This window comes from Pristis pectinata, chromosome 3 (genome assembly GCF_009764475.1).
Source record: "Pristis pectinata isolate sPriPec2 chromosome 3, sPriPec2.1.pri, whole genome shotgun sequence".
Classification (NCBI taxonomy): domain Eukaryota; kingdom Metazoa; phylum Chordata; class Chondrichthyes; order Rhinopristiformes; family Pristidae; genus Pristis; species Pristis pectinata.
In genome coordinates, this window is record NC_067407.1 from 98,021,654 (window position 1) to 98,048,472 (window position 26,819).

General features: G+C 41.0%; 1 protein-coding gene across 2 annotated transcripts in view; it reads left to right on the plus strand.

Annotated features, from left to right (window-relative positions):
• Positions 1 to 451: 451 nt before the first annotated feature.
• The window catches only part of pde10a (phosphodiesterase 10A), a 296,991-nt gene continuing 270,623 nt past the window's right edge, over positions 452 to 26,819 (plus strand). For both annotated transcript variants that reach the window (XM_052012872.1, XM_052012873.1), the window contains exon 1: positions 452 to 1,265. In XM_052012872.1, the coding sequence (XP_051868832.1) occupies positions 1,190 to 1,265 (76 nt within the window). In that variant the 5' untranslated portion in view covers positions 452 to 1,189. The remainder of the gene's footprint in view (positions 1,266 to 26,819) is intronic.

A 26,819-nucleotide genomic window follows, 5' to 3' on the forward strand; every position in this document is an offset into this window, starting at 1 on the left:
CCGCTGTTGTGAACTAACAGTTGTGAATGACTGGTTCACAATCAAGATCTGTGCGACCTCGGCGCCCCGAGGAGAGGGCTGATAACCGCACGGAGCATCCTTCAGGACACACCGCTTTCCTTTAATCATTCACCGTCCGAGCGTGAAGCTGATTTCTTAACGTCAAGACAATGTTCTGCATTAGACTTCGGTTCTGCAAGGGAGCAGGAGGACTCTGCGCGAAGGTCCTGGAACACCTTCAGTGGTACAGGCTGTCTTTGAAAGACCAGGGACTCCGAGGCGCGAATATTGTCCGACGCCGCAAAAATCCCAAAGAAGCCTCTGCAAAGAAGGTGAAGCCAGTTTGGAGGAGATTCTCAAAGTCTGTGGAATAAGTGACCCCCGACAAGAGAGACCCATCCCCCTTAACCCCTGTGCCAACTGTTGATGACGAGTAGCGTTTGCAGCTCTGTCTACTGGCAGTGGCTGGGCGCTCCCTTCTCCGGGCACTTGGTTGATATTCCAGTGCATAAGGGGCGCCGGGTCGCTCGCCCCTGCATCGGCGCTCCGTGCGGCAGCCGGCAGCTGGACCAGCTTGGCACTCTGCAAACACATTCCTCGCTCTTCCCACCTGGCATTTGGCAGGATGAGAGTCCACCCTTGGAGCTCCGTCACCGGATCCCCAACAAGTGAAGGCGACCGGGGGGCGGCCCCTTACCCGACCGAAGGGAGAAAATGAGAGCAGAGTTTTTTACGCACATTTCCACTCCAAGTCTTCTCGGGCACACGTGATCCGTTAGCTGCGATCCGCAACACACGGTCCTCCCCTCCCCTCCCCTCCCCTCGGTCCGCGGGAAAGGCGCGGGTGTCTGTTTTATCCTGGTGGCTGACAGCACCGTCAAGTTTCTTGCCAGAGGTGCAAAGAGAAGCGCCGCTGGGAGTGAGCGTGGGCATCAGTTGGTGAACTGTGCCCATCACTGAAAGGCGAGGAGGAGAGGAGAGGAGGGGGTCGCCCCGTCACGACTCTTGAAGGCTCAGCCATTTCTCCCGGTCTCGCCGCCTCCTCCCCTCCAGGAGAAAGTCCCTTCTTTCTCTGACTGCTAATCCCTGCCCATCCTTCGAGCTGCACGCCAACCCGTCCCTCCCCAGAAAAGAGGGCGAAGTGAAACAAGGCAACTCAAACCAAGAAAAAAACCGAAATATCTCGTCGATGTCGAAAAAACGTAAAGCCCTTGAAGGATCCCTGGTCCCGGAGGCGTCGCCAGCTACGGGGGCGAAAGACCAAGGTAAGAGTCGAAAGCACAAGGTGAATTTCTGATCATCCGGCGAGCGTGGCCTCTGCTCAGCAATGCACAGACTATGGGATTGCTCCACTGAGCAGAGAGCCAGCGCTCTGAAGCCAGTGATGGTCTGACCATGGCTTGGAAATGCTGCAAGGTTTGTGCAACTTATGTGCTTCTCGCCAGCTCGCCGGTGGCGAGTGATCCCAGCTTCACACGATTCATTCCCCCATCGATTATTTTTATTAAAAAAAACAGGGGACGGTAGCGGAATAATTTGGCACAAAGCGGGGTTCGGATACTATTGCGGCCAATGGCCTTGTAGGGAGGTAGACACGCCATAAAAATCTCACTTTAGTTCATTTTCTGGTCATTTCTTGTGGGTTTTATCACAGCTGACGTCAACTGGCCAGTGTGCGTCACTGAGTGGGGAAAGTAGGACTACACCACAGGGTCTGCAACAAAGGCTAGATTTCCCAAAGGGTCCAGCCTTCATTGCCCACTGGCTGCATTCTTCAAATAACATTGCACCAACGTGCCCGGAAAAATAGATTTGTGTTTGTTTTACGTTAATTGGGAGCTAACCGTTTGAAGCAGAACGAGTCCAGCCCACGCAAAACCCGATGAGGGTCTTGTGTTGTAGTTTGCAGAATTTTTCCCAGCTAATTGTCTTGTTCAATGAAGAAGGGGAATAGCCTACTAAATACACAGTTAGAGATTATAAACTGAGTTACGTACCAGCGGAACCAGCATGAATAGTAAAAATCCAAGTCAACGCTTGAAAAATGTACTTCACTCCATGGGCTAGTAAGCAGATCATCAGGAAAATCTTATGTGATACCTTTTTCCTCATTTCTACTTAATTCAACAGGGCCTACCCCGTGTAAGAACTGCTTTGGTGCAAATGTGGAATTTCCCGATAGTTTTGACTTTAGGAGCATGTTAATGGTTTTTACAATGCTGCACCACAGGGCCTTTCTGGCACTTTCTATTCTGACTGCACTTTACCTCTTCTGATTGGGATTATTTTATTTTCTCAGCATACACACTTAAAATACATGAGGGCATCGTTCACTAGGTTATTACACTGTATTTGGTCGCCCTGTGACAATCACTTGAGTGGTGCACTAAACTGATGTTGTTTTATATTCTGAAAACATCTGGTCATATGTCAGATTAGAGCAAAAAATAGCAGGAGCTCCAGACCTTAGTTCAGTGATGCTGATATTTCCTCTTTCCATTTAAGAACAATTTTCTTGGTTAATTTTGTGTCCTCTGCTTATGAAAGTTCAACTTTTTATGACATTTAAGAAAGAATATTTTTAAGACTGGATAGCCTACATTGCAGTGCAACATTAGTTCATGACAACCATATTCTCTGATATCTGCCTCGTTCTGATTATTGTGAAAGAAATATTCCAAATAGCTATCAAGCTTTCACAGTGTTTGGAAAATCACAAATTAATTTTAGGAAAAGTTGTAAAAGTGTGTTTGCATTTACAAGTCTTTGATTACATGTGTACATTTTGTAATTCTTTCCTAAAACTCAGTTTTTAATATAGAATACAGCATTTTATACAGAATATGTTGGTTTGAGAATAAGATGAGCTACTTATGGGTTGTCCAAATTATAAAAAAACACATTGATAAACAGTGGATGAATGAGAGCAAAGTAGAATCAAACATCAAAGACTTACAATGTGTTTTATCTGATTATGCAAAATGCCAGGTTCAGTTCCCTTCCAGAAGCCATAATGAATGATATTAAACATCTGGGAGATTGTTTTGTGGGTGACTACCTAAGTTCAGCATCCCAATTGACACTGAATGGACATGGGTCCCATCACTAGGCCCCTAGTAATGCTGTTCTCAATTCATCACCCAAAGCCAGAGGTGAAGCATCCAACAATCACTCTCCTTTATTTGTTTTATTTTTGCTTTTAATCTGGACCAGCAAGCAGCTTCCATTCAGCATTTGACAAAATAAGGCTGAGATTGGAAGCTCTTTGTTTTGAGGAATCATATTTAGTGTGCTGGTGTGGCACACATACCATCATCAGATCTCCGTAAATGGCAGTGAAGTATAAACTATGGTAGAGAAGTGGCTTACAAGCTTAATAATTAAGCAGTCTTGAGCAATAGAAATTATTGAGCAGCCATAGATGAGTTTATAGTGACACCATTTTAGTCACAGGGACTGATCTAAGTAGCCAAAATGCATTTTAGCCACATGGACATAATTCACATCTTATTTGCTTACTTCGCATGTGTATTTACTTAACTACCATCAGTAATTTAAGGAGTAAAGTCTCCTTATTGATTAAAATGCACAGACATTTTGCTTTTTTATCTTACCAATTTACACATACATGCAATTGGGTATTGAGATGACATGCATATTGGTAGTGATTATTACTGATCTCTTTTTGACTCGAAATATAGTTATGCTTGGATGGATTCTCACATAGTCACAGGTGGTTAGTAGCGAACATATTAAAGCAGGTGGGCTTAAAGTATATTGCCTAAGAACTCATTCTATAACATTCCCCCGGCTAGGTTTATTCTGCCACCTTGAACGTTCCCGTCCTCAATTTGCACATTTGAGCAGAGATATTACTGTTGATAGTATTATCAAACAAGCAATTAACACATCCATATGGTTTCCCTACAACTGCATTTTTAACTATAGTGTGATCTATTTATAAATGTCATACGAAGAAAACATTAAGCGTTCATGTTCTGTCACTGCCATTGATAATTTCTTGTCTCTGTTCCATCTTGTTCATGACAATGTAAAATGAATTACTAATAATTTTGCTTGCCAAACTTTATGATTCTTCTGAGTCTTTAGTACTTATGGTGGGAAAAGTCGCTTCAAAGAATGGCAACTGTATCTGGACACTATCTACCTTCCATGAAATTGAATTTGGCCTTTCTTGGTATCGGCAACATTTGCCCAGTGGGTCGGCTGTTTTGGCAATTGCTGCCCCGGTCCAAGAAATAGTGGAAGTGTATATTTCAAGCCAGTATTTAAAAACAAAACCTTATTTTCCTGGTAAATCGGACTGTTATTTTACCGAGATATAAATGTGTTTGCTTGGATTTTGCATGAATTGCTGTCTGTTTTTTGAGGTGGCAAAGAAAGAAAAATGGATTCTTCAACGGCTAATGCATCAAATCTACCACAAGAAAAACTGCAGCTCAGTTGTCTGAGAGAAAAAGACCTGCTCCCTTGAAGGCCCATCACAAGGCTGTACTGGCATATTTAAATAGGATTAAGGGAACAGGGCTAATTGCTCCATGCTGTCACCCCTATTCTGACTCTAAATCTGCCTATATAATTCCCAGTAATACAAAATAAAAAGAAATGCCGATGCTAGAAGTCTGAAACGAAAATAGAAAATGCTGAAAACACTCAACAGGTCAAGCAGTATCTGTGAAAAGTGAAACAGATTTGTTTCAGGTCAAAGACCCTCATAAGAGCTAGGGAACTATTATAATTCCCATCCTTGCATAGGTGGCAACCGGAACTACTGCAACACTAAGTCAAATTTCCATTTGTAATAAATGTAATACAGGCACGGCACTGTAGCGGTTAGAGTAACGCTATTACAGCGCCAGCGACCCGGGTTCAATTCCTGCTGCTGTCTATAAGGAGTTTGTACATTCTCCCCATGACTGCATGGGTTTCCTCCGGGTCATCCGGTTTCCTTCCACATTCCAAAGACGTACGGGTTAGGAAGTTGTGGGCATGCTATGTTAGCACCGGAAGCGTGGCAACACTTGCAGGCTGCCCCCAGGCACTCTATGCAAAAAGATGCATTTCACTGTGTGTTTTGATGTACGTGTGACTAATAAAGATATCTCATCTCATCTCATCTTAAAACATCTCAGCCAGCTTTAAAGTGAATTCATCAATTACGTGTAACTCCAATTCACAGAGATTTTAGGACATATGGCCAGAAATTTATTCAATAAGGTTAAAGAGACAGAGGCTGAAATGTTAGGAAAGGAATTCCAGTGCTTGGAGCCTAGCCAGTCCAAAGTCAAAGGCTCTGGTATATCCATTATCTAATTGGAGAAAATTTCTGCCCATCCAGTACTGAGTAGAGGAATAGGCATAGAGCATCGCAATTCAGAGACAGTGGTTGTGAGATGGAGCTGAAAAGTATCACTCTGGCAGATACCATATTGAGGAGGCCATTTTGCGTACTATTATTAGTGGTTATTTTTTCTGCATTGCATCCTTTAGTGCCCTAGACAGTAATTGAGAACTTTAGTTCCTAATTAGTGCTGTTTCCTAATAAATAAGCACGATCAGGTTGTGCAAATTTTTCTCCATTGCTTTGCACAGGCCATTTCCATCATGGCAACCAGACTTTATTAAATTATTCTTGTGGCAAAAAGTGGGAAGTGGAATTCTTCATTACTGGTACTATAGTTTTTTATATAAGTGATTTGGACTCTGGAATTTAAAGTAGATTATCAAAATTTTCAAAGGACACTAAATTAGATGATATAGTTGATACCAAGGAAAGCTGTGACAAAATGCAAGAAGATGTTTACCAATCTGCAGAATTGGCGTGTACTTTATCAAATGAATTTCGAGAGAGGGATGAGATGGGAACTTTGTAGGACTGTTAAGGAAGTCAAGTGCTCAGATAAGAGTCTAAATAGGATGAAGGACCAAAATGTATGGGTGCAGATTCCCAAATATTTTGATTATGAATAATGCTGGTTAACAAGGTTTTAAACATGCAATCAAAGACCTGAGATTCACTTACGGCAGAGCAGAATGCAAAGATGGAAAAGTTAGTAATAGATATGCCAGCATTTAGGAATGTGGATCATATGGTTTTATTTGAATGGCCTTGGACTACAAGACTAGAAAGTCTGCTGCAATTATGCACAACAATTGGGAGATTGCACATGGAGCACAGGAAGGATATAGTTCACTAAGAAATCAGAATCAGGTTTATTATCACTGACATATGTCATGAAATTTGTTGTTTTATGGCAGCTGTACTGTGCAAGACATAAAAATTACTATAAGTTAAAAAAATAAATAAATAGTGCAAAAGAGAAATAATGAGGTAGTGTTTTGGGTTCATGGACCGTTCAGAAATCTGATGGCGGAGGGGAAGAAGATGTTCCTGAAACATTGAGTGTGGGTCTTCAGACTCCTTTACCTCCTCCCTGATGGTAGTAATGAGAAGAGGGCATGTCCCGAATGGTGAGGATCCTTAATGATGGGGAAGGTTGTGCCCCTGATGGAGCTGGCTAAGTCTACAACCCTCTGCAGCCTCTTGTGTGAAAGTGTGAAGTGGAAGTTTTATCCTGTGGTGAAGAGGTTTAGCAGAACAGGCCTACATTCTCTGGAGTAGGGAAGAACGAGGTGATCATCTCCTTAAAGTCTATAAAATTTGAAAATAATTTGATAGATTAGATGCTGAGAGGTTGTTTCTCCTGGTTAGAGAGTCCACAACTATCGACAGAATATTTTTGAATTGAGGAAATCAAGCAGTATGGGGATAAAGCAGGAAAGGGAACTAGTAAAACATCAGCCACATTGTCATTGAATGACAGGGTGGCCTCAAGATGCTTATGGCCTACCCTAGCTACATTTTTTTTGTGTTCTTACATCAAACTCAAACCATTCTTATGGTGAAATTCTGGTTTCCAAGTTACAAAAGTGCTGCACCAGCACTGGGAAAAACCCTTTGAAATCTTACAAAGATGATAACAAAACTTAATGTTATTGTCATCAGGAAAATCTTAATCCTAAGAATCCCTTCTTAGTAAAAGGAAGTCACGAAAATGAACTGATCAAGGGGAGAAACTGAGATTAAGGAGGAAACTAGATTACAATAGCATGAAGAAAGGAATATAATCTGTTGTTTGGCTGAGATTGTGAAATGGTGGGAAGTTCACGGAGCATCATTGGTTGATATTTTTAATTCCTTGTGAGTACCATATAGGTCACTGTATCAGAGCATGTACAGGTAACTGGAAGGATGGAGTTGGTGAGAAATTGGAAGCAGCTATAGATGTGGACAAAACTATGTAGTTCCGAAGCGTCTACCTCCAAGGTAGAAGAGCTGATTCAGCTGTTCATTCAGTGATGTCTGAACTTTTTTAATGGTAAGTTAATCTAGTTAAATGCAATACTTCAAGAAAACAAATACCAAAGTCAAAGTTGAGTTTATTGTCATATGCATGAGTACATGTATGCACAGGTGCAATGAAAGACTTATTTGCAACAGCATCACAGGCACATAACATCATATAAGCAGCATTCACAAGAAAGACAAATTATACACAATTTTTACAAGAAAACACAATTAGAACAGAAAACAAAGTTCATTTTAGTGCAAAGTGGTCAAAGTGGCCGTAGTGTTGCTAAACTCCAGTGATTAGGGTTTTGCCGGTTGGTTCAAGAACTGAAAGGTTGAAGGGAAGAAGCTGTTCTTGAACCTGGTGGTGTGGGACTTCAGGCTTCTGTACCTCCTGCTCGATGGTAGCTACGAAAAGATGGCATTGCCTGTATGGTAGGGATCTTTGATGATAGATGTTGCCTTCTTGAGGCAGTGCCTCCTGTAGATACTACCAATGGTGCGGAGGGATGTGCCCGTGATGTATTAGGCAGATTCCCCTACTCTTTGCAGCTTCTTACGTCTCTGATGAACTATATGTGTGTCTTATTCAACATCACCATCTCCTACAGTTTCACCTGCCTATCTAACTACTCCTCCTCCTCCCTGGAATTTCTGGGATTATAACCACGTGGGCCTTCATTGTCCTTCTGTGGTCCTGGTTGTGTGCTATGTTACTTTTCAGAAGGAAAAAAGCCATGTCTCAGGCATGGTCATATCTTGAAAGGTTGTCCAATCCAAGGTCATGCATGCCATAATGATGAAAGGAGGAAGATCCCTTTAATAGAGGTTTTCTTGAAGGGTGACCTTTGTGGCAGATAAAATGAATTGAAAGAGTGGTTTGTGTAAAAATGCATTTCATTATTTAAAAAAAAAGTTTTATTTTAGAAGGAATTAGTTACCAAAGAGAAAATGAATATGAAAGATAAAGAAATGTTCAGTTGTATGATCAAAGGATATGCATTGCTATTAGTTTATCTTGACCAAGTAGGTGAGGATCCTGAACCTCTTCTGTGTTATTTAGTGTTGGTCGAGAATGCATTGACTGCCTCTGTATCTTCCTTCCCTCTGATTAAGCCTCCGTGTTCTTGTTGGTATTAGATGGTCTTCCTGGCATCATCTTCTCTGCATTCTCTCTGAAAAGTGAGAGTCATTTCAGCTGTTGAGAATTTCATTTCCTTTGTTTCCTTCCTGTTAGTGGTAAGCTAATGAGGGGCCTCTCTTTAACCTCCAAACTTTTGCATGGTTCACAATGTTTTTGCAAAGGAATTATAGCAGCCTAGTTGTAGTTTCATACTGGCAGTTGTTAGGACCATTCCTGCCACACTTATTATTTCTACAGAAGTTGATAGATAAAGATTTGTACTACCAGCATTTCCTTCTATTGTTAGACTCATATCATTTGTAATTTATGACTTTTTTTTTGCTTTCAGTAAATGATCACCATAATGGGGCATCACAGTGAATGCTGCAAGATGTTAAATGGGAAAGAGCTTTCACATTGTAATATTTGAATACGGAAATTACAAAGATGTAAGACAGAAGAATTAAAGGAACTTGTTCTGACTAAGTGTAAACTCTTGATTTTATAAGGCCCAGGAAATGCATTAAAATACAATGCTGGAAGATTAAGGGTGCCCTAGTTTCCTTGAATTTGAATGATGGAAAGGCATTGATACTGTCCTCAGCCACATCTACCTCATCCCTTTCTGGATCAAAATATTAACCAAAATGAATGATTCCTTAAACCATTGATTACTTGTGAGCTTGAAAGTTGTAACAGTAGTTGAGGCTGCCGGTGGTGCATTGAGAATTGTTGCACGTAATGTGCACATGGCAGCATGAAATCATGCAGGTATTTTACAAATTAAACAACATTCAAAGCCAGTCTGTTAGATTGATGCCTTATTATTTCCTTTGCATCAGTAAGTTTCCATGAATAAATCAACACAGTAATAAAGTGAATTTTCCTAATATTTTCTTCTGCTGTTACCAAATAAAAAGCTTAATGCCAGAATGCCCAAATATGTTAACTATATATAGCCCTGTGCTGGTCATAGAGATGGATTGTCAACTAAGAAATCTGAATTCAGGTCTTGCAATGGGAACTTGTAGCATTGAATTCAGTATATTTTGGCAGTGGAAGTACTGAATAATGTGTTTTAAAGCTGTCCAGGGCTGATATCAGAACTGAGAAGACACCACTATCAAGAAATCCTGGGGTTTTTCTTCAGAAAAGAAGTGCTCCAAGTGAAATCTGTTCTCACAACAGATGCAGAGAAGAGGCTTTCACTTGCAGGAGAATCTGATATAAGGGTTATAAATATAAGACCATTGTATTTCAGGAGAAATTGTCCTCGGACTGGTGAGAATGTGAAATTTGCTACCACTTGGGAGTTATTGAGATAAATAGCATTGGGACCTCTAAGGGGAAGCTGAATAAGTACATGCAAGAAAATTGCAAATTGAAGAATATGTTTATTGGGGGTATTGAGGTAGATAGTGTAGGACAGTGCACACATACCAACATGGAATGATTAAATCAAAGACTCTGTCTCTGTGCTATATGTTTTATGTAATCAGCACCAGCAAAGTAAATTTCATAAAAACTGTTGGATTTCCACTGAAATCCAAATGAATTCACAAATGTACTTTGGGGCAGGCAATCTGCCAATCCCACCTGGTGTGGTCTTTACGCAACTCAAATCCATGCAGTGTGATTGACCCTTAATCTCTTCTGAAGCAGCATAATAAAATTAATTATTGGGCTTTTGTTTGTCCACATCTAGAGCGCAAATCTCTAAAAACTGTGGTAATTCAGGAACAGCTGCTGACACAAGTTACTGAATCCACTCTCATGTGCCATCAAATAATTTTTCACATATATTATTTGTTTGTAATGCTATAGTGAAGAAAATGAGCAATGGCACTTCTGTTTCCCAAGACAACAGAAGGATTTTACATTTTTTTCATGAGGACAGCCTCTTTTAAATTCCTGGAATTAGTTTTGATCTTCTTAATGGGACAGGTTACAGAGAATGAGAAAAAATAGTAAAACCAAATGATTGTCAAGAATGGTGGCAAATTGGTTAGAATCACAAAAATAACTTCTCTACCATTACAGGTGTCAAAATTCATTTCATATTTACATTGGCAGGGTAAAGGAAACTGAATTTCTTTTGCTGTACATTTGTATTGCAGAATATGTGTTGCATTAAAGTTTAAATAGTTTACTCATTTAAGTAAACCACAAGAAATAATTACCCTTATTTGTCATTCTTTTTTACCCCCTTATAAGTTGGTTCTCATAGTTTAATGGAATATGTTTTGTTTTCTGGTCAATTGCCTGTGGTCTTGGACTTGGAAAGTGGAAAGCCTGTGTAGTTATAGAGTCATAGAGTAATACAGCACGGAAACAGGCCTTTCAGCCCAACTTGTCCATGCCGACCAAGATGCCCATCTAAGTTAGTCCCATTTTCCCATGTTTGGCCCATTTCCCTCAAACCCTTTCCTATTTATGTACCAGTCCAACTGTCTTTTAAATGTTCTTATTTTACCTGCCTCAACTACTTCCTTTGGCAACTCATTCCATATATGCATCACCTTCTGTGTGAAGAAGTTGACCCTCAAGTCCATTTTAAATCTTTTCCCTCTCACCTTAAACCTATGGCCTCTAGTTTTTAATTCCCTTTCCCTGGGAAAAAAAGACCATGTGCATTCACCTTATCTATGCACCTCATGATTTTATACACCTCTAAGGTCACCCTTCAGTCTCCTATGCTCCAGTGAATAAAGGCCTAACCTGCCCAACCACTTCCGATAACTCAGGCCCTTGTGTCCTGGCAACATTTTTGTAAATCTTCTCTGCACTCTTTCCAGCTTAATGATGTCTTTCCTATAACAGGGTAGCCAAAACTGTACACATTATTCCAGGTGCGGCCTCATCAACATCTTGTATAACTGCAACGTAACATGTACTCAGTGCCCTGATTGATGAAGGCCAGTGTGCCAAATGCCTTCTTCACCACCCTGTCCACCTGTGATGCCACTTACAGGAAACTATGTCTTAAATCCCTCTATCCTACAACGCTGCACAGCGCCCTACTATTCACTGTGTTTAGGAGAGTTGAAGAATAAAAGGAACATTAGATCTGCAAAGTAATCTGCTCATTATTTTAAACTTGTGTGGGTTACTTCCTTTTGCAGAAAACTTGTTTTTAAAAATTATAATTAAAACTAGCAAAGATCCTGGAAATTTGCTAACCAGAGAATTAGAGTCAATTTGAGCAAAATAGCTTGGCTTGTGTACAGGTTAGAAGCTGGGAAATCCTCCTGCATTCATATGGCTGACTTGGAGCAACATTTGTAAATCCAGTTGAAGGTTCACCAAATAGTCTAATGCTGATGAGTGATGTCTTGTTTTGTGGCTTATAATCTGATCTGGGTTATATTTTGCAAAACTCCTAAAATGCCATTTGTGCCATGCCCTTTCAGATCCAATATCGCCCCATACAGGAAGCACGACCGTCGAATAGAAGATGAGTGTTTATTCCAGATGATGGTTTCATTCCACGCTTCCTCCAAATTGCAACACCAAGGCTTAGAGGGAAAAACAGAAAATGTTGGAGATGCTCAGCAGGCCAGGCAGCATCTGTGGAGAAAGAAACAGAGTTAATGTTTCAAGTTGATGAAAGGTCATCAACCTCAAATCCCATCTTGAAGAATGGTCATCATTCTTATTGAAACAGAATTGAGTTTGAGGAGGAATGACAGGATGGATACTATGAGGATATTTCCCCTGGTGGGATCTAGAATCTGGGTGTATAGCTTTAGAGAAAGTGTTTTTCTAGTTCATATGTGGTTAAAGAGGAATTTCTTTTCTCAGAGGACTGTGACTTTTTGACTATCCCAGAGAGTAGTGGCGGCAGAGTCATTGAACATATTCATGGTGGAGATCAATAGACATTTGAACTACAGGAGGGTCAAATGGTATGGGGAGAGAGTGGGAAAATGGTGTTCAAGTTTATTGTTGAGGCCAATGTTGGATCAGCCATGATCTTATTGAATGGCAGAGCAAGTACGAGGGACTGACTAACCTCTTCCTGCTCTGAACTGTCACTAACACCACGTGTGAGATGGTGTAAAGTGTTTCACCCATTTAGTTTCAAAGGGAGGCAATGTAGTAGCAGAGCAAAAAACAAACTGCTGCAGGAATTCGGTGGGTCATGCAGCATCTGTGGAGGCAATGTGATCATCAACATTTCAGGTCGAGACCTTGCATCAGGACTGAGAGTGTAGGTAGTGGAGATAGCCAGTATAAAGGGGTGAGAGGGAGGGGTGAGGCAGGGGCTGGCAGGCGATAGGTGGAACCAGGTGTGGAGGTTGATGATGGAAAGATGGAACTCTTTCCATCATCTCCCTCCACCTATTACATGCCATTCCCTGCCTTACCCCTCCCTCTCACCTCTTTAAACTGGCTGTCTCCCCTCAACACTCTCAGTTCTGAAGTAGGGTCTCAACCCAAAAATGTCAACTACCCCTTTGCCTCCACAGATGCTGCTTGACCCGCTGAGTTCCTCCAGCAGTTTGTTTTTTTTTGCCCAGATTCCAGCATCTGCAGTTTCTTGTGTCTCCAATGTATAGTGGATTTGAAAAACAGCACTTGTAGCTCTTTCTTGGACAGGTGAAGATCTGAAAAGATATGATCAAAGACCCATTTCTGAGCAGTTAGTTTAGGCTAAAGAGAAAAGCTGGGAGAGCTTCTGGCAACAGAAGGAAACAGAGCAATACACAAAAAGTGCTGGAGGAACTCAGCAGGTCAGGCAGCATCCATTGAGGGAAATAAACAGTCAAGATTTCAAAACGTCAACTATTTATTTCCCTCCATAGACGCTGCCTGACCTGCTGAGTTCCTCCAGCATTTTTTGTGTATTGCTCCAGATTCCAGCATCTGCAGAATTTTTTCTGTCTCTGTGAAGGAAACACAGGGCAGACTGGATTGTGTTTGGTTTAAGTTATTACCCATTGATCCAAGTGTGTATATAATGTCTCAGTTATTTTATCATTATGTGAAGATGAGAAGTGTAGTTTAAAATCCTGACTGTTGTAAATTGGTAAATTGGTTTATTATTGTCATGTGTACTGAGGTGGAAAAACTGTTTTTCATGCCTACCCTGCAGATCATTTCATCACATCAGTGCACTGAGGTAGTACAAGGTAAAACAATAACAGAGTTCAGAATAAAGTGTCACGGTTACAGAGAAAGTGCAGTGCAGGCAGACAATAAAGTGCAAGGGCCATAAAGAAGTAGATTGTGAGTTCAAGAGCCCATCTTATTATGCAAGGGGACCATTCAGTAGTCTTATAACTGGGATAAAAGCTGTCCCTGAGTTTGGTGGTACATGCTTTCAGGCTTTTGTATCTTGTGCCTGATGGGAGGGGGGAGAAGAGAGAATGTCCGGGGTGGGTGGGGTCTTTGATTATGTTGGCTGCTTTACTGAGGCAGCGAAAAGTGTAGACAGTCCATGGAGGGGAGGCTGGTTTCCATGATGTGCTGAGCTGCGTCCACAACTCTCTGCAGTTTGTTGCGGTCACAGGCAGAGCAATTGCCATACCAAGCCTTGATGCATCTGGATAGGATGCCTTCTATGGTGCATCTATAAAAACTAGTGAGGGTCAAAGGGGACATGCTAAATTTCCTTAACCTCTTCAGGAAGTAAAGGCACTGGTGTGCTTTCTTGGCCTTGGCGTCTACATGGTTGGACCAGGCCAGGCTATTGGTGATGTTCATTCCGAGGAACTTGAAGCTCTCAACCCTGTTGACCTCAGCACTGTTGATGTAAACAGGAGCGTGTGCACCTCCCCCCTTCCTGAAGTCAATGACCAGCTCTTTTGTTTTGCTGACATTGAGGGAAAGGTTGTTGTCATGACACCATGCCAATAGGCTCTCTATCTCCTTCCTATACTCCATCTCATTGTTATTTGAAATTCGGCCCACTATGATGGTGGTCATAGAATCAGAGAATCATTGAACAGTACAGCACAATACAGGCCCTTTGGCCCACAATGTTGTGCTGACCTTTAAACCTCACCTAAGACTATCTAAGCCCTTCCTACCACATATCCCTCTATTTTAAATTCCTCCATATGCTTATCTAGCAATCTCTTGAATTTGACCAATGTACCTGCCTCCACCACCGTTCCAGGCAGCGCATTCCACGCCCCAACCACTCTCTGGGTAAAAAACCTTCCTCTGATATCTCCCTTGAACTTCCCACCCATTACTCTAAAGCCATGCCCTCTTGTATTGAGCATTGGTGCCCCGGGAAAGAGGCGCTGGCTGTCTACTCTATCTATTCCTCTTAATATTTTGTACACCTCTATCACGTCTCCTCTCATCTTCCTTCTCTCCAAAGAGTAAAGCCCTAGCTCCCTTAGTCTCTCCTCATAATGCATACTCTCTAAACCAGGCAGCATCCTGGCAAATCTCCTCTGCACCCTTTCCAACGCTTCCACATCCTTCCTCTAATAAGGCAACCAGAACTGGACACAGTACTGTAAGTGTGGCCTAACCAGGGTTTTATAGAGCTGCATCATTAGCTCGTGGCTCTTAAACTCGATCCCACAACTTATGAATGCTAACATCCCATAAGCTTTCTTAACTACCCTATCCACCTGTGAGGCAACTCCCTATTCATCTGCAAGCGTAGATGGAGTTAGAGCAGAATCTGCTCTGAAGGTGTCCCCCATTGTGAAATAAAATAGTTTGTTACAAGATTAATCTTTACTAAGGATTCCTCAATCGGACAATAAGAGTTTGAAGAAATACATACATTCATTAGGTGATGAGGTACCTTATTGCATTGAGAGATATCAGATGGCAAGGGTCAACCACACAGAAGTAACTTACTCAGATGTTATTTATGGTCAAAGGATTTCTTTTTCAATTGAAGATGTGAAGAACCAAAGGTCATGGTCTACATCAGCATCACAGGTGGGGAGGGAGATGAGGTCCTGCTGGCAGATTTTAGAGAGCTAGAAAGGAGATTCAAGAACTGGACCTCAAAGACATTAATTTGCCAGACCAGGAAGACAAGGTCTTGCAGCTGAATGCATAGCTGAATACAAAGTGAATAAGGGAAGGTTTCAGATTCCAGAGTCACTGAGACTGGTTCTGGGAGAAATGGTACCCATCCAAGCACTTCAAAAGAGCTGAGACCAATGTCCTGTCATGATGATGGGTGGAAGGGGAATTAGGGATGTGGCTCTGCAGACTTTATCATGTTCTGGGGAATGCAGGGCTATAGGTAACAGGATGTAGTATTGGAAAGGAGCATCTAGGTGAGCAAAAAATTACGAGGCAACAAGGACTAGATCAAGAAATAGTACTGTACTAGAAGGAATCTGACAAGGCAGAAAGATATCTCTGCAGTGCAAATGTATAAACACTGGAAGCATGGTAAATAACGTTGGTAAACTGCAAACAAAAATAACCACATAGGCTTATGTTAATGTAGCGATGATGAAAATCTGGTTTAAAATTTCACAAGATCACAAGACAAGGGAGCAGAAGTAGGCCATTCGGCCCATTGAGTCTGCTCTGCCACTTCACCATGAGCTAAACCCATCTAGCCCCAATTCCTGGCCTTTTCCCCATATCCCTTGATACTGTGACTAACTAGATACCTATCAATCTCTTCCTTAAACACCCCCAATGATCGGACCTCCACAGCTGTGTGCGGCAAAGAATTCCATAAATCCACAACTCCCTGGCTAAAGAAATTTCTCCTCATCTCCATTTTAAATGGGTACCCTCTAATTCTAAAACTGTGCCCTCTTGTCCTGGACTCACTCACCCACCAAGGGAAGCAACTTAGCCACATCTACTCTGTCCAATCCTTTCAACATTCGAAATGTTTCTATGAGGTCCTCTCTCATTCTTCTATACTCCAATGAATACAGTCCAAGAGCCAACAAAGGCTCCTCGTATGTAAGCCCTTGCATTCCGGGAATCATCCTCGTAAATCTTCTCTGAACCCTCTCCAACATCAGTACATCCTTTCTAAGATAAGGGGCCCAAAACTGCACACAGTTTTCCAAGTGAGGTCTCATCAGTGCCCATAGAGCCTCATCAACACTTCCTTACTTTTATACGCTATTCCTCTTGAAATGAATGCCAACATAGCATTCGCTTTCCTTACTGCCGATCCAACCTGGTGGTTAACCTTTAGGGTATCCTGCACGAGGACCCCCAAGTCCCTTCCGAATTTTGAATTTTCTCCCCATCTAGATAATAAACTGCCCATTTATTTCTTCTTCCAAAATGTACAAGCGCACATTTCTCAACATTGCATCTTATCTGCCATTTCTTTGCCCACTCTCCTAAACTGTCCAAGTGTCTCTGCAACCCTTCTGTTTCTTCAACACTTCCTGCTCCTCCACCTATCTTGGTGTCATCTGCAAACTTAGCCACAAAACCATTTAATTCATAATCCAAATCATCGAAAAACAGTGTAAAAAGAAGCGGCCCCAACACCGACCCCTGCAGAACACCATTAGTAACCGGCAACCAACCAGAACAGGATCCCTTTATTCCCACCCTTTGCTTTCTGCCTACCAGCCAATGCTCCACCCATTCTAATATCTTTCCTGTAATTCCATGGGCACTCATCTTATTAAGCAGCCTCTTACGCGGCACCTTGTCGAAGGCCTTTTGAAAATCTAAATACACAACATCCACTGCCTCTCCCTTGTCCATCCTACTTGAGATTACCTCAAAAAATTCCAATAGGTTGCAGTTTCAGTTTGCAATTCCAAAAATTGCAGCATTATACACTAAATATTATTTGATATTAAATTTTCAGGAAAGGTATGGAAAGAAAGAAAATGTGTAGCAGCTTTGATTAACAAAATATTTCATACTGTAGAGAGAGAGAGAGAGAGCAGAGAATCCAACAACTAGGTGGAAGACACCAAGTAGTGAGAAGGATATAAAGGGCCAAGTTTGCAGGGAAATTAAGGAGGTCTAAAAACTATAGAATAGTGATAACAGGGCTAAAGCTATCCTAATTACCACTCGGGTGGTAATCAAATTTCGTTTCTAAAGAACTTTACTGGAACAGTTGGGCTTTCACAACATTCCAGAGGCATTTTGTCACCACTTTTGATACTAGATTTTTATTCCAGATTTATTTAATGAATAAATTAATACATTAAAATTCATAATGCCATTTGAACCCCAGATTTTTAGGCGATGCCTTTACTAATATTCCAGCAATAAAGCCACACTGTTATCATACCTATTTTTAATATTTAGGCAATAGCCTGCTGTTTTATGACATTAGGCTGTATAAGGGAGTAACATTTAAAGAGCTTGAACTGACTTGGGGAAAATTACTGTCCATTCTAAATAAGATAATGAGTCATTTTAATCAATACAAGACTGTAATGAGATCTGGACTCAAATGATCCTGGCCCGACCCGGAGTGAATACCAGTGGACAGGTAATTGGTGAATAAGCAGAGTCCACAGTCAATAATGAAAACTCTCAGGGCCCCTGAAGACTCTTTACCATCGTGCTTCTAATTCTGGACGGTCTGTCCTGCAACTTGGGCAGCTCCCACCCAAGGATTATGGATTCTGGGTGAATACTGTGAGGATGAACTGTCAGATTGATCAGTCTCTGGTAAGTTCAGGCACAAGCCTCCAGATATTTGTGAGGAGGACTTTGCAGTGTGTGTTCGGCTGGAAGCATTAACTCCTTCATATTAATGAATAAAGTATTCACATAAAAATATTTGTTCTGGTCACATGCATCTGGATCGACATTAAGACTGCAGGGCCTGGAATGTTTATGAAGCTAGTCTTTGGTCCATTTGACAGTGAATCAAAAATCTAAATGTATTGCTACAGTAGCGATCAATACAAATATATGCACTGTCTTTAATGTGTAGACTTGTTTCTAATAATATAGATTTGCTGTTTCGCCTTGCATAGACCACAAACACTATTTCTTTAAGGAGGCTATCTGAACTAATAGGTCAAAAACAAGGTTTCTTCGGTGTTTTATGGCACGAGTCAGCCCCATTCTTACATTGCTTCACATCCAGTAGTTGGCTCTTCTTGTATCATGTGTAATAGACTCTTTGTTTTTTTAATGTGAGCAGGTCATTAACCTGTTTCTAACTTCCTTGCCATGGCAATTAGTGAGATGATTATAAAAGGAGGATCACCGCTTAGTTTCCTCAAATGCAAATACATGGCTAGATGTAAGCCAAGTGATGAGATAGATTTCTTTATTAGTCACATGTACATCAAAACACAGTGAAATGCATCTTTTGTGTAGAATGTTCTGGGGACAGCCCACAAGTGCCGCCACACTTCCGGCACCAACATAGCATGCCCACAACTTCCTAACCCATATGTCTTTGGAACATGGGAGGAAACTGGAGCACCCAGAGGAAACCCATGCAGTCATGGGGAGAACATACAAACTCCTTACAGACAGTGGCCGGAATTGAACCCGGGTCGCTGGCGCTGTAGTAGCGTTATGCTAACCACTATGCTACTGTGCCTGCCCACAGGGTTGCTCTGGTCTGCTGCTCAGTTGGGCAATTACTAATTTATTTATGGAAAATAGCATTGTTTGGTGGAACAGGCTTGGAAGGTTAGATGCCCAATTACTCCTAATTCTTATCTTCTTAGCTAGCTATAAATTTAAATTGTTTAGCTTCATGCTTGAAAAATGGCTTTATATGAGAAGAAAAGCAGGAATTGCCTCGTTAAACCATTCATTGCCTATATTCCTTCAGGGAAAGAAGGTCAACACAGGATTTCATGGAAAAAATTTACATATTTTGCCAGATGTCTGTGCTGGATCTTCTAAATCACAATGTGCTGGAAGAGAATCTCTCTGAAGTACAATATTTAATCTGCACGCTTGCCAATGTCACAATTCCTGCTGCAGCAACATAATTTTTTTAGATGATGGGGAAAGAAGGATTAGATGGAAATGATTTGTCCTTAGAACGATTGGCCAAGGATTTATGAAGCTGTTGTTACCATATAAAACTAACAGCAAGTTATGATGTCTGCACATGCAATTAAATGTGAAAATCTAGAAGTTGCTTTCAGTTTACTGATTCTTCATGAACTTGTGCTACTGGCAAACAATTCTCACCATAAAAGCAGTGGTAAAGTTAAGTGTTGTTCAGTCAGGGTGAACTGGTTTAAATGGCACATAAGGTCATAGTTCTTGATGAACAAGCTGTATGGACATAAAAAAATGCATGTGGAGTCTTATTTCGTCAAAGGACATATAATAAACTTTTTTTGCTTTCCCTTAACCAAGTTTTTACTTTGCTTTCTACACACAGTGTTTTATATTCCCTGCTTTTCCGTTCTGCTCTGCTGCCTTTAAGAACGCTTTAACCTGATTGGCTGTTTGGGCTGCTGGCTGCCCCTCTGTTGCTGGAAAGCATGGACCCCTAGAGAAGGCACTAAATACACATGACATCGTTGCGTTTTGCTGCCTGTGGCCCGTGGTTATAACAGGTAATAGTCCTGGGCTTATTCAACTTTATCATGAGATGCAAGAGATTCTGCAGATGCTGGAATCTGGAGCAATACACACAAAATGCTGGAGGAACTCAGCAGGTCAGGCAGTATCTATGGAGGGAAATGAGGTTGGGATGAGCTGAATGACAGACCCAGCCAGGCATGTCCATCATTCTGCTCCACTCTTAGACTCTATGTATAGCCCAATGGCAAAGTCCAGCTGTGCTGGAATTCCACACCTTTACACTGGGAAATTCTCCTCTGTGACCCTACACCAGCCAGACCTGGGGCACAAGCAGAATCCCAAATCACTTTGTTCTAGTGTGCTTCCTAATTCCTCTTTAAGGTATTGGAGAATGGCCAGTAAATTAAACAAAGTACTTTATTAATTGAAGGAACTTGGAATGCCAGGACAGCACTTCCACTGTTTGCTTATTCCATGAAGCCATAAAGGCCTCTGGCAGATTCCACACTAAACAACTTAGCTGCAGTTCTTTAGGTGGTACCAACCAATATTATGTATGTCACGCATGTTACATCCTGCCTTCAATAATGAAAATCAAAAGGAAAAAAGAAACAACCAAAATGACTGAGCAGTCTCTGCGTCCTTTACTTGGTCTCAAGTTCTCCTGCCAGATCTGATGCTAACTGGTTACAGTTCTCCTGGGCCTGTTGACAGAATGTGGTATTCTCACTTTGCAAGGCAAGTGGTGAATCTTTCAGTCCCTCTAACAAGCAAGCCTCCTTGCTTGTCTTCTTGAGATTGCACCTCTTCCTCTGTCATGAACTTGTGTGACCTGGAGTGAGGTGTACCAAGTCACCAGTGTCTTCTGCCACAGATTGTGTGGGTCTTATGTGGACTTTGCCTTCACTGTTTCTCTACTCAGAGTGGTGTCAGATCTTCAGCACGTTCGTTGTAACAGTGCGAAAGACTTCATTCTTGCCACCTACAGTTGTCACCTTACATTCTTTTGTACTTCTGGTACTACGTTTGTGTCTGGGAGTGGAATTCCAGTTCATTTGCACAAGTTTCTGCAAAGGACTGCTCATAATCCCTTGGATTGGGGTATTGTGGAAGGCTAGGATGCTCCAATAGGGGTCTGACTGATGATTTACCTACCTTCAGCAGTTCCTTGTCCACTTTTGCCATGTTCTCTGGCTATCCATTACTCTATGGAATATGAGGTAATGACTGGAGATCAAATTGTCAATACTTTGAGGACACCACAGTTGTCTTTTGTGAATTCTGTGTGCCCATGATCTGCACCTCAAGGATGCTGTATCTGGCACATTTGCCTTTTGAGCTTATGAAAGACCATTGATGAATGGGTGTTTTCAGATACATTTTCCCATTGAGGTGAAGTAGATCAGACTAGACATTTGCCAGTGTCTGGAAAAGAACTTGAAGACATTGATGTGTTCCCTTTATTGGTTCTGATTAAGAGACCTGCAGGTCTCCCATTTCTGCACCTAGTCTCTGATCAGGATCCCTGGCCAGAGAATACTTTCTCTCTCAATGTAGGGACAACCACTTATAATATTTTCCAGCAAATTATCTTCCTACATTCATGGCTTTCAACTCAAAATACTATGTCCTTCACATGTGTTTTCAGAAAGAATGTGGGATTGGGTCACATAAATACTGTATATCTTAAAGAATTAGAGAGAGGTAGAGGTAGAATGCAAAAGGTTTGCGTAGGGAATTCCAGAGCTCACTGTTTAGATACCTGAAGCATAATTGCCAGCGGAGGACCAAAGTAAACTGTGGATGCATGAGAGTCCAGAATAAGAGGAACACAGAGTTCTTGAAGAGTTGCCAGAATAAGAAGGCTGTATGGTCAGTACACAAGGATCAGAATTTTAAATTTTAAGCATTGTTTGGGCCAGAACCCAGCATAGGTCAGATGTATTTTTTTTGGTATGTGTGTATCACTGGAAGGCCAGCAATCATTGCCTATCTCTAATACCCCTTGAGAAAGTGGCAATGAATTACTTCATGTACTGTTGCAGTCCTGCTGATGAAGTTTCCACAATTCTGCTCTTTTACTTTTGTTCTTTATATGACTTTAAATATATTATAATTGTCAGCTCTTTAAACACTACAAAGTTTTCTTTACTTGCATCAAAATCTTCCGTCATTTTGATTTCTATTAGAACTTTATTTCAAATGTCTTTGTTCCAGTGAAAAAAGCCCAAATGTCTTATTTCTGCTTGTATCACCAATTAAATTGTTCTACACCATTTTGATGATGGTGGGGTACAGAACAGAACAGTACACAGTTTTCCAGCTCCAAGGTAATAAATCTTTCTTATGTTTACCTTTATTAACTTCCTTTTGAACTGTAGGCCTTTATTATTAAAATGTATTGTTGTTTATGGCTTTGTCTAGCAACAGATTCATCATTATCTACATTGAAAGGTATCTAAGTTACTCATTATCTCACCCTCCCTCAGTGTTTTACCATACAGTGTCTATTTCCTTTCACTTTTCTTTCTTGCAAAATGTATTATTTGACATTAAATTCCTCCTGTTATTTATCTGTACAATCTGGTTGCCTTTCCATGTCCTGCTGAATTGGCTTGCAGTTATCATCTTAGTTAATCACATTTCCTGTTTTATTGTAACCAATGCCCAATGTCATTCATGACTTACAAACAAATGAGCATGCTGGCAGAAATCCTTTGGATCTCAGGGGGTGTATATTAACAATCAAATAATCTGTAAACTATAAGCAAGACCATTATAGTTAGTGGAGGACTGGGATTCCTACTTCCATGCGAGAGGAATTTCCATGACATGCAACTTCAACAGACTTGGAAGAGGTACATCTGGGAGAAATTGAAGTCTGAACAATATGACAGAGAAATTGTACAACTGCCCTCCTGTAAAGGGGAGCCAGCCCAAATGACAGATCAAATCAGAAAATATGGAAATATTCAGCAGATCAGACAGGTCAGGCCTATTGGCCAAGTCTCCTTTATGAAGATTTCTGGCACAATTCTTAAGATGCAGGTGCCTACCATTACCAGGGAGATTAGAGTTCGACCATGTTATTTTTGGTGGTCACACCAACTGCTGTTATGTTTTGGCACGGCCTATAATGAGGGAATGGTTCCAACAATGGGACATTATTATTTGTATCCCTCTAGTTTGACAGACAACCTTTATTCTTCTTTGCTGTTTCTTAACCAACATCCTATTTATGCTGCCACTATGCCTTAATTTTATCAACTAAGTGCCCTTTGAGAATCCATAAGCAAAACATCCATTATATTTCCTTTATTCAATACATCCTTGCTGCTTCCTTGTTACCTCAAATCCCTATGTAATTCCTTTACCTTCTGTAAAATATTTCTATTGATCTAACCTTTTTGACATTGAGTTCTTCACTATTTCACTTTTATGTTGCCAATATAAAAGGCATATATAAAGATATAGGGTGGTTCTTTGTATATGTCTTTTGTTTTTCCCTTGTTGGGAGAATCTAGAACAAGGAGTTGCCCATTTATGATGGAGGTGAGGCTTTTTTTTTCAGTGGGTTGTGAGTCTTTGGAGTTCTCTTCCTCAAAGATGGGTTGAAGCAGAATTTTTGAATATTTTTAAGGCAGAGGTAGGTCCATACTTGATTAGCAAGAAGGTTAAAGGTTACTGAGGGGGGACAGGATTGTAGAATTGATGCTACAAATCAGATCAGCCACAAATTTATTAAATGGCAGAGCAGGTTTTAGAGGCTAACTGTCCGATTTTGCACCTGCTTTGCATGTTTCTCTTTGCATTTTCTACGTCACTTTTTTTTAATTGTCTTAAACTTGTCATGTCTCTTTCACATGTCATCCCAGGAATGTCAGTTTTTGTTGGAAACATTAAATTTTCTTTGAGAGGTCTAATTTACTGTAATTCACTGCAATTCGCCTAATATCGAAACAGGTCTACAGTGGAAGCCATCTTCCTGGCCCTACACTCATCTCTGGAGCATCTGGACAGTAAAGACATCTACGTTATTGTTTATTGACTACAGCTCCGCCTTCAATACTATAATTCCAAGCAAACTCATCACCAAACTCTGAGACCTGGGACTCAACACCTCCCTCTGCAACTGGATTCTTGACTTTCTGACCAACAGTCCGCAATCAGTGAGGATCGGCAGCAACACCTCCAGCACGATTATTCTCAACACTGATGCCCCACAAGGCTGCGTCTTCAGCCCTCTGCTCTACTCCCTATATACTCATGACTGCATGGCCAGATTCTGTTCTAACTCCATCCTCAAGCTTGCAGATGATACCACCATAGTAGGCCATATCTCAAATAACAATGAGTCATAGTACAGGAAGGAGATGGAGAGCTTAGTGACATGGTGTCATGACAACTGCCTTTCCCTCAATGTCAGCAAAACAAAAGAGCTGGTCATTGACTTAAGGAAAGGGGGTGGTGTACATGCACCTGTCTACATCAATGGTGCTGAGGTCGAGAGGATTGAGAGCTTCAACTTCCTCAGAGTGAACATCACCAATAGCCTGTCCTGGTCCAACCACATAGATGCCATGGCCAAGAGAGCTCACCAGCGCCTCTACTTCCTCAGGATGCTAAAGAAATTTGGCATGTCCCCTTTGACACTCACCAACTTTTATTGATGCACCATAGAAAACATCCTAACTGGATGCATCATGGCTTGGTATGGCAACTGCTCTGCCTGTGACCGCAAGAAACTGCAGAGAGTCGTGGACACAGCTCAGCACATCACCTGAAACCAGCCTCCCCTCCATGGACTCTGTCTATACCTCTCACTGCCTTGGTGAAGCAGCCAGCATAATCAAAGACCCCACCCACCCAGGTCATTCCCTCTTCTCCCCTCTCCCATCAGGTAGAAGATACAGGAGCCTGAGGGCACATACTACCAGGCTCAAGGACAGCTTCTATCCCACTGTGATAAAGCTATTGAATGGTTCCCTTATACGATGAGATGGACTCTTGACTTCACAATCGACCTTGTTATGACCTTGCACCTTATTGTCTACCTACAATGCATTTCCCTGTAGCTGTGAAACTTTACTCACCGTACCTCGGTACAAATGACAATAATAAACCAATACCGATTTTAATCCATAGTTTGTTGTTTATCCACAGCTTTATGTGGTAGTTTTTCTTTTCACCTTATCCAGCTCCCATTTATCCCATCAATTACTTTTTTCTGGCTAAGTAGCTATATATTTGCTTGTTGCCTATTATTGGTACCTTGCTTGGAGAGTCTAGTTCTGCAGGTGACAAATTAAAGGTTTTACTGGACAGTGATTATGAAACACCACGTAGTAAGTGGTAAAATTGTGGAACTTTATTCTGCAAATGGCAGTTGATGGCAAGTAAATTATTAACTTTCAATCTGAGAATGATAGATCATTGTTAAACTAGGCTGTTAAGGAATTTGGCAACTGGTGGTTACGTGATTGCAGATCAACCATGATGGCAAATGGCAAAAGAAGCAGTTGAGGTAAGTAATCTACCTTTTGATTTTCAGTATTTTATTTAGTAACTAATCATATGACAAATGTTCTAGTTTTGTACACGGAGTAAAATTCTTTTTTTTTGCAATGGATCTTTTTATCCAAGTTGATCTTTAGATAACAGAGTCTCGCATTATTAGGACAGGGTACATCCTTCAGCTTTCTCTATGTTCAAGTACCTTTTCCTTGATTTTCTTTTTGCAGTGTACAGTATGCTCAATGTGATATTCCCACTAGACTAAAATTTCTCTTCTTTTTTCTTCACTTTATTTCTAGTTGTCATGTGTTATACCATCTACTAGGGATTCTTAAAGGCCATAATAGGATTGTATTTACAATTTTCTTCCTAAAATTAAAGTGGTGTAGCATCATGAATGGGATGATTAATGCTGTTTCCAAGGGTCTATCAGATGTCCCAGGAAGTAGCTAGTTATTGAATAACCAGCATATTATTTCAGAAAGTTAGGTAGCTACAAATTTTTGGAGCTGGGTATCAGATGATAATTCTACAGTGCTTTTTCCTGTATCTCTCAGTTTCTAACCAATGCCATGGTGGGGATAGTTGTGGAGAGAATTGGGTAGATTTTTGTCTTTATCACTTACACATGAATTACCATTGTTTAGAAAGGAAACAATGATGGTTAAGATCACACACTCTGTACAAAGCCAAATGGACATTTTAACATCCATTTCAAAGAAAAATTAGATGAGTTTTGTTGTCATGTAATCTTGCTCAGAAATTTCTGCTCTAACAAATGTCAAAGTGTCCAAGCACATTTCACACAGAATCCCTTACCTTCATCCCAAATTGATTAAAGTTTAGAATTTGTCAGTGTTTAGATGGGGATGAATTTATTATGCGTCCAAGAGAGTTTTTTGATTCAGTATGTAAATATTCCTGCTTGAAAAGGGGGGCCAATGCTTGACCTTAGGAAATGAATCCAGGCAGGTGGTGGAAGTGTTGTTGGGGAAACACTTTGGGAAAAGTGACCATCATTCCGTAGGGTTCAAGGCAGTCATGGAAAGGGATAAGGTTGGTCCTCAAGTTGAAGTCTTGAATTGGGGATAAGCAGATTTCAATAGCATAAGAGAGGACCAGGCAAAAGTAGATTGAGAGCAGATGCATGCAAGGAAAATAACAGCTGACAAGTGGGAGTCTTTTAGAATTAAGAGTTTTGGACCAGCTTGTTCTGATAAGGGTGAAAGGCAAAGGCGGCAAGATTATGGAACCTTGGAACCAAAGGATATTGAAGGTTTGATCAGAAAAAAAGAAGGAAGCATATGGCAGGATAGGCAACTGGAATCGAGGGAGTCTCTTGAGGAATATAGAATGTGTAGAACAGAACTTAAG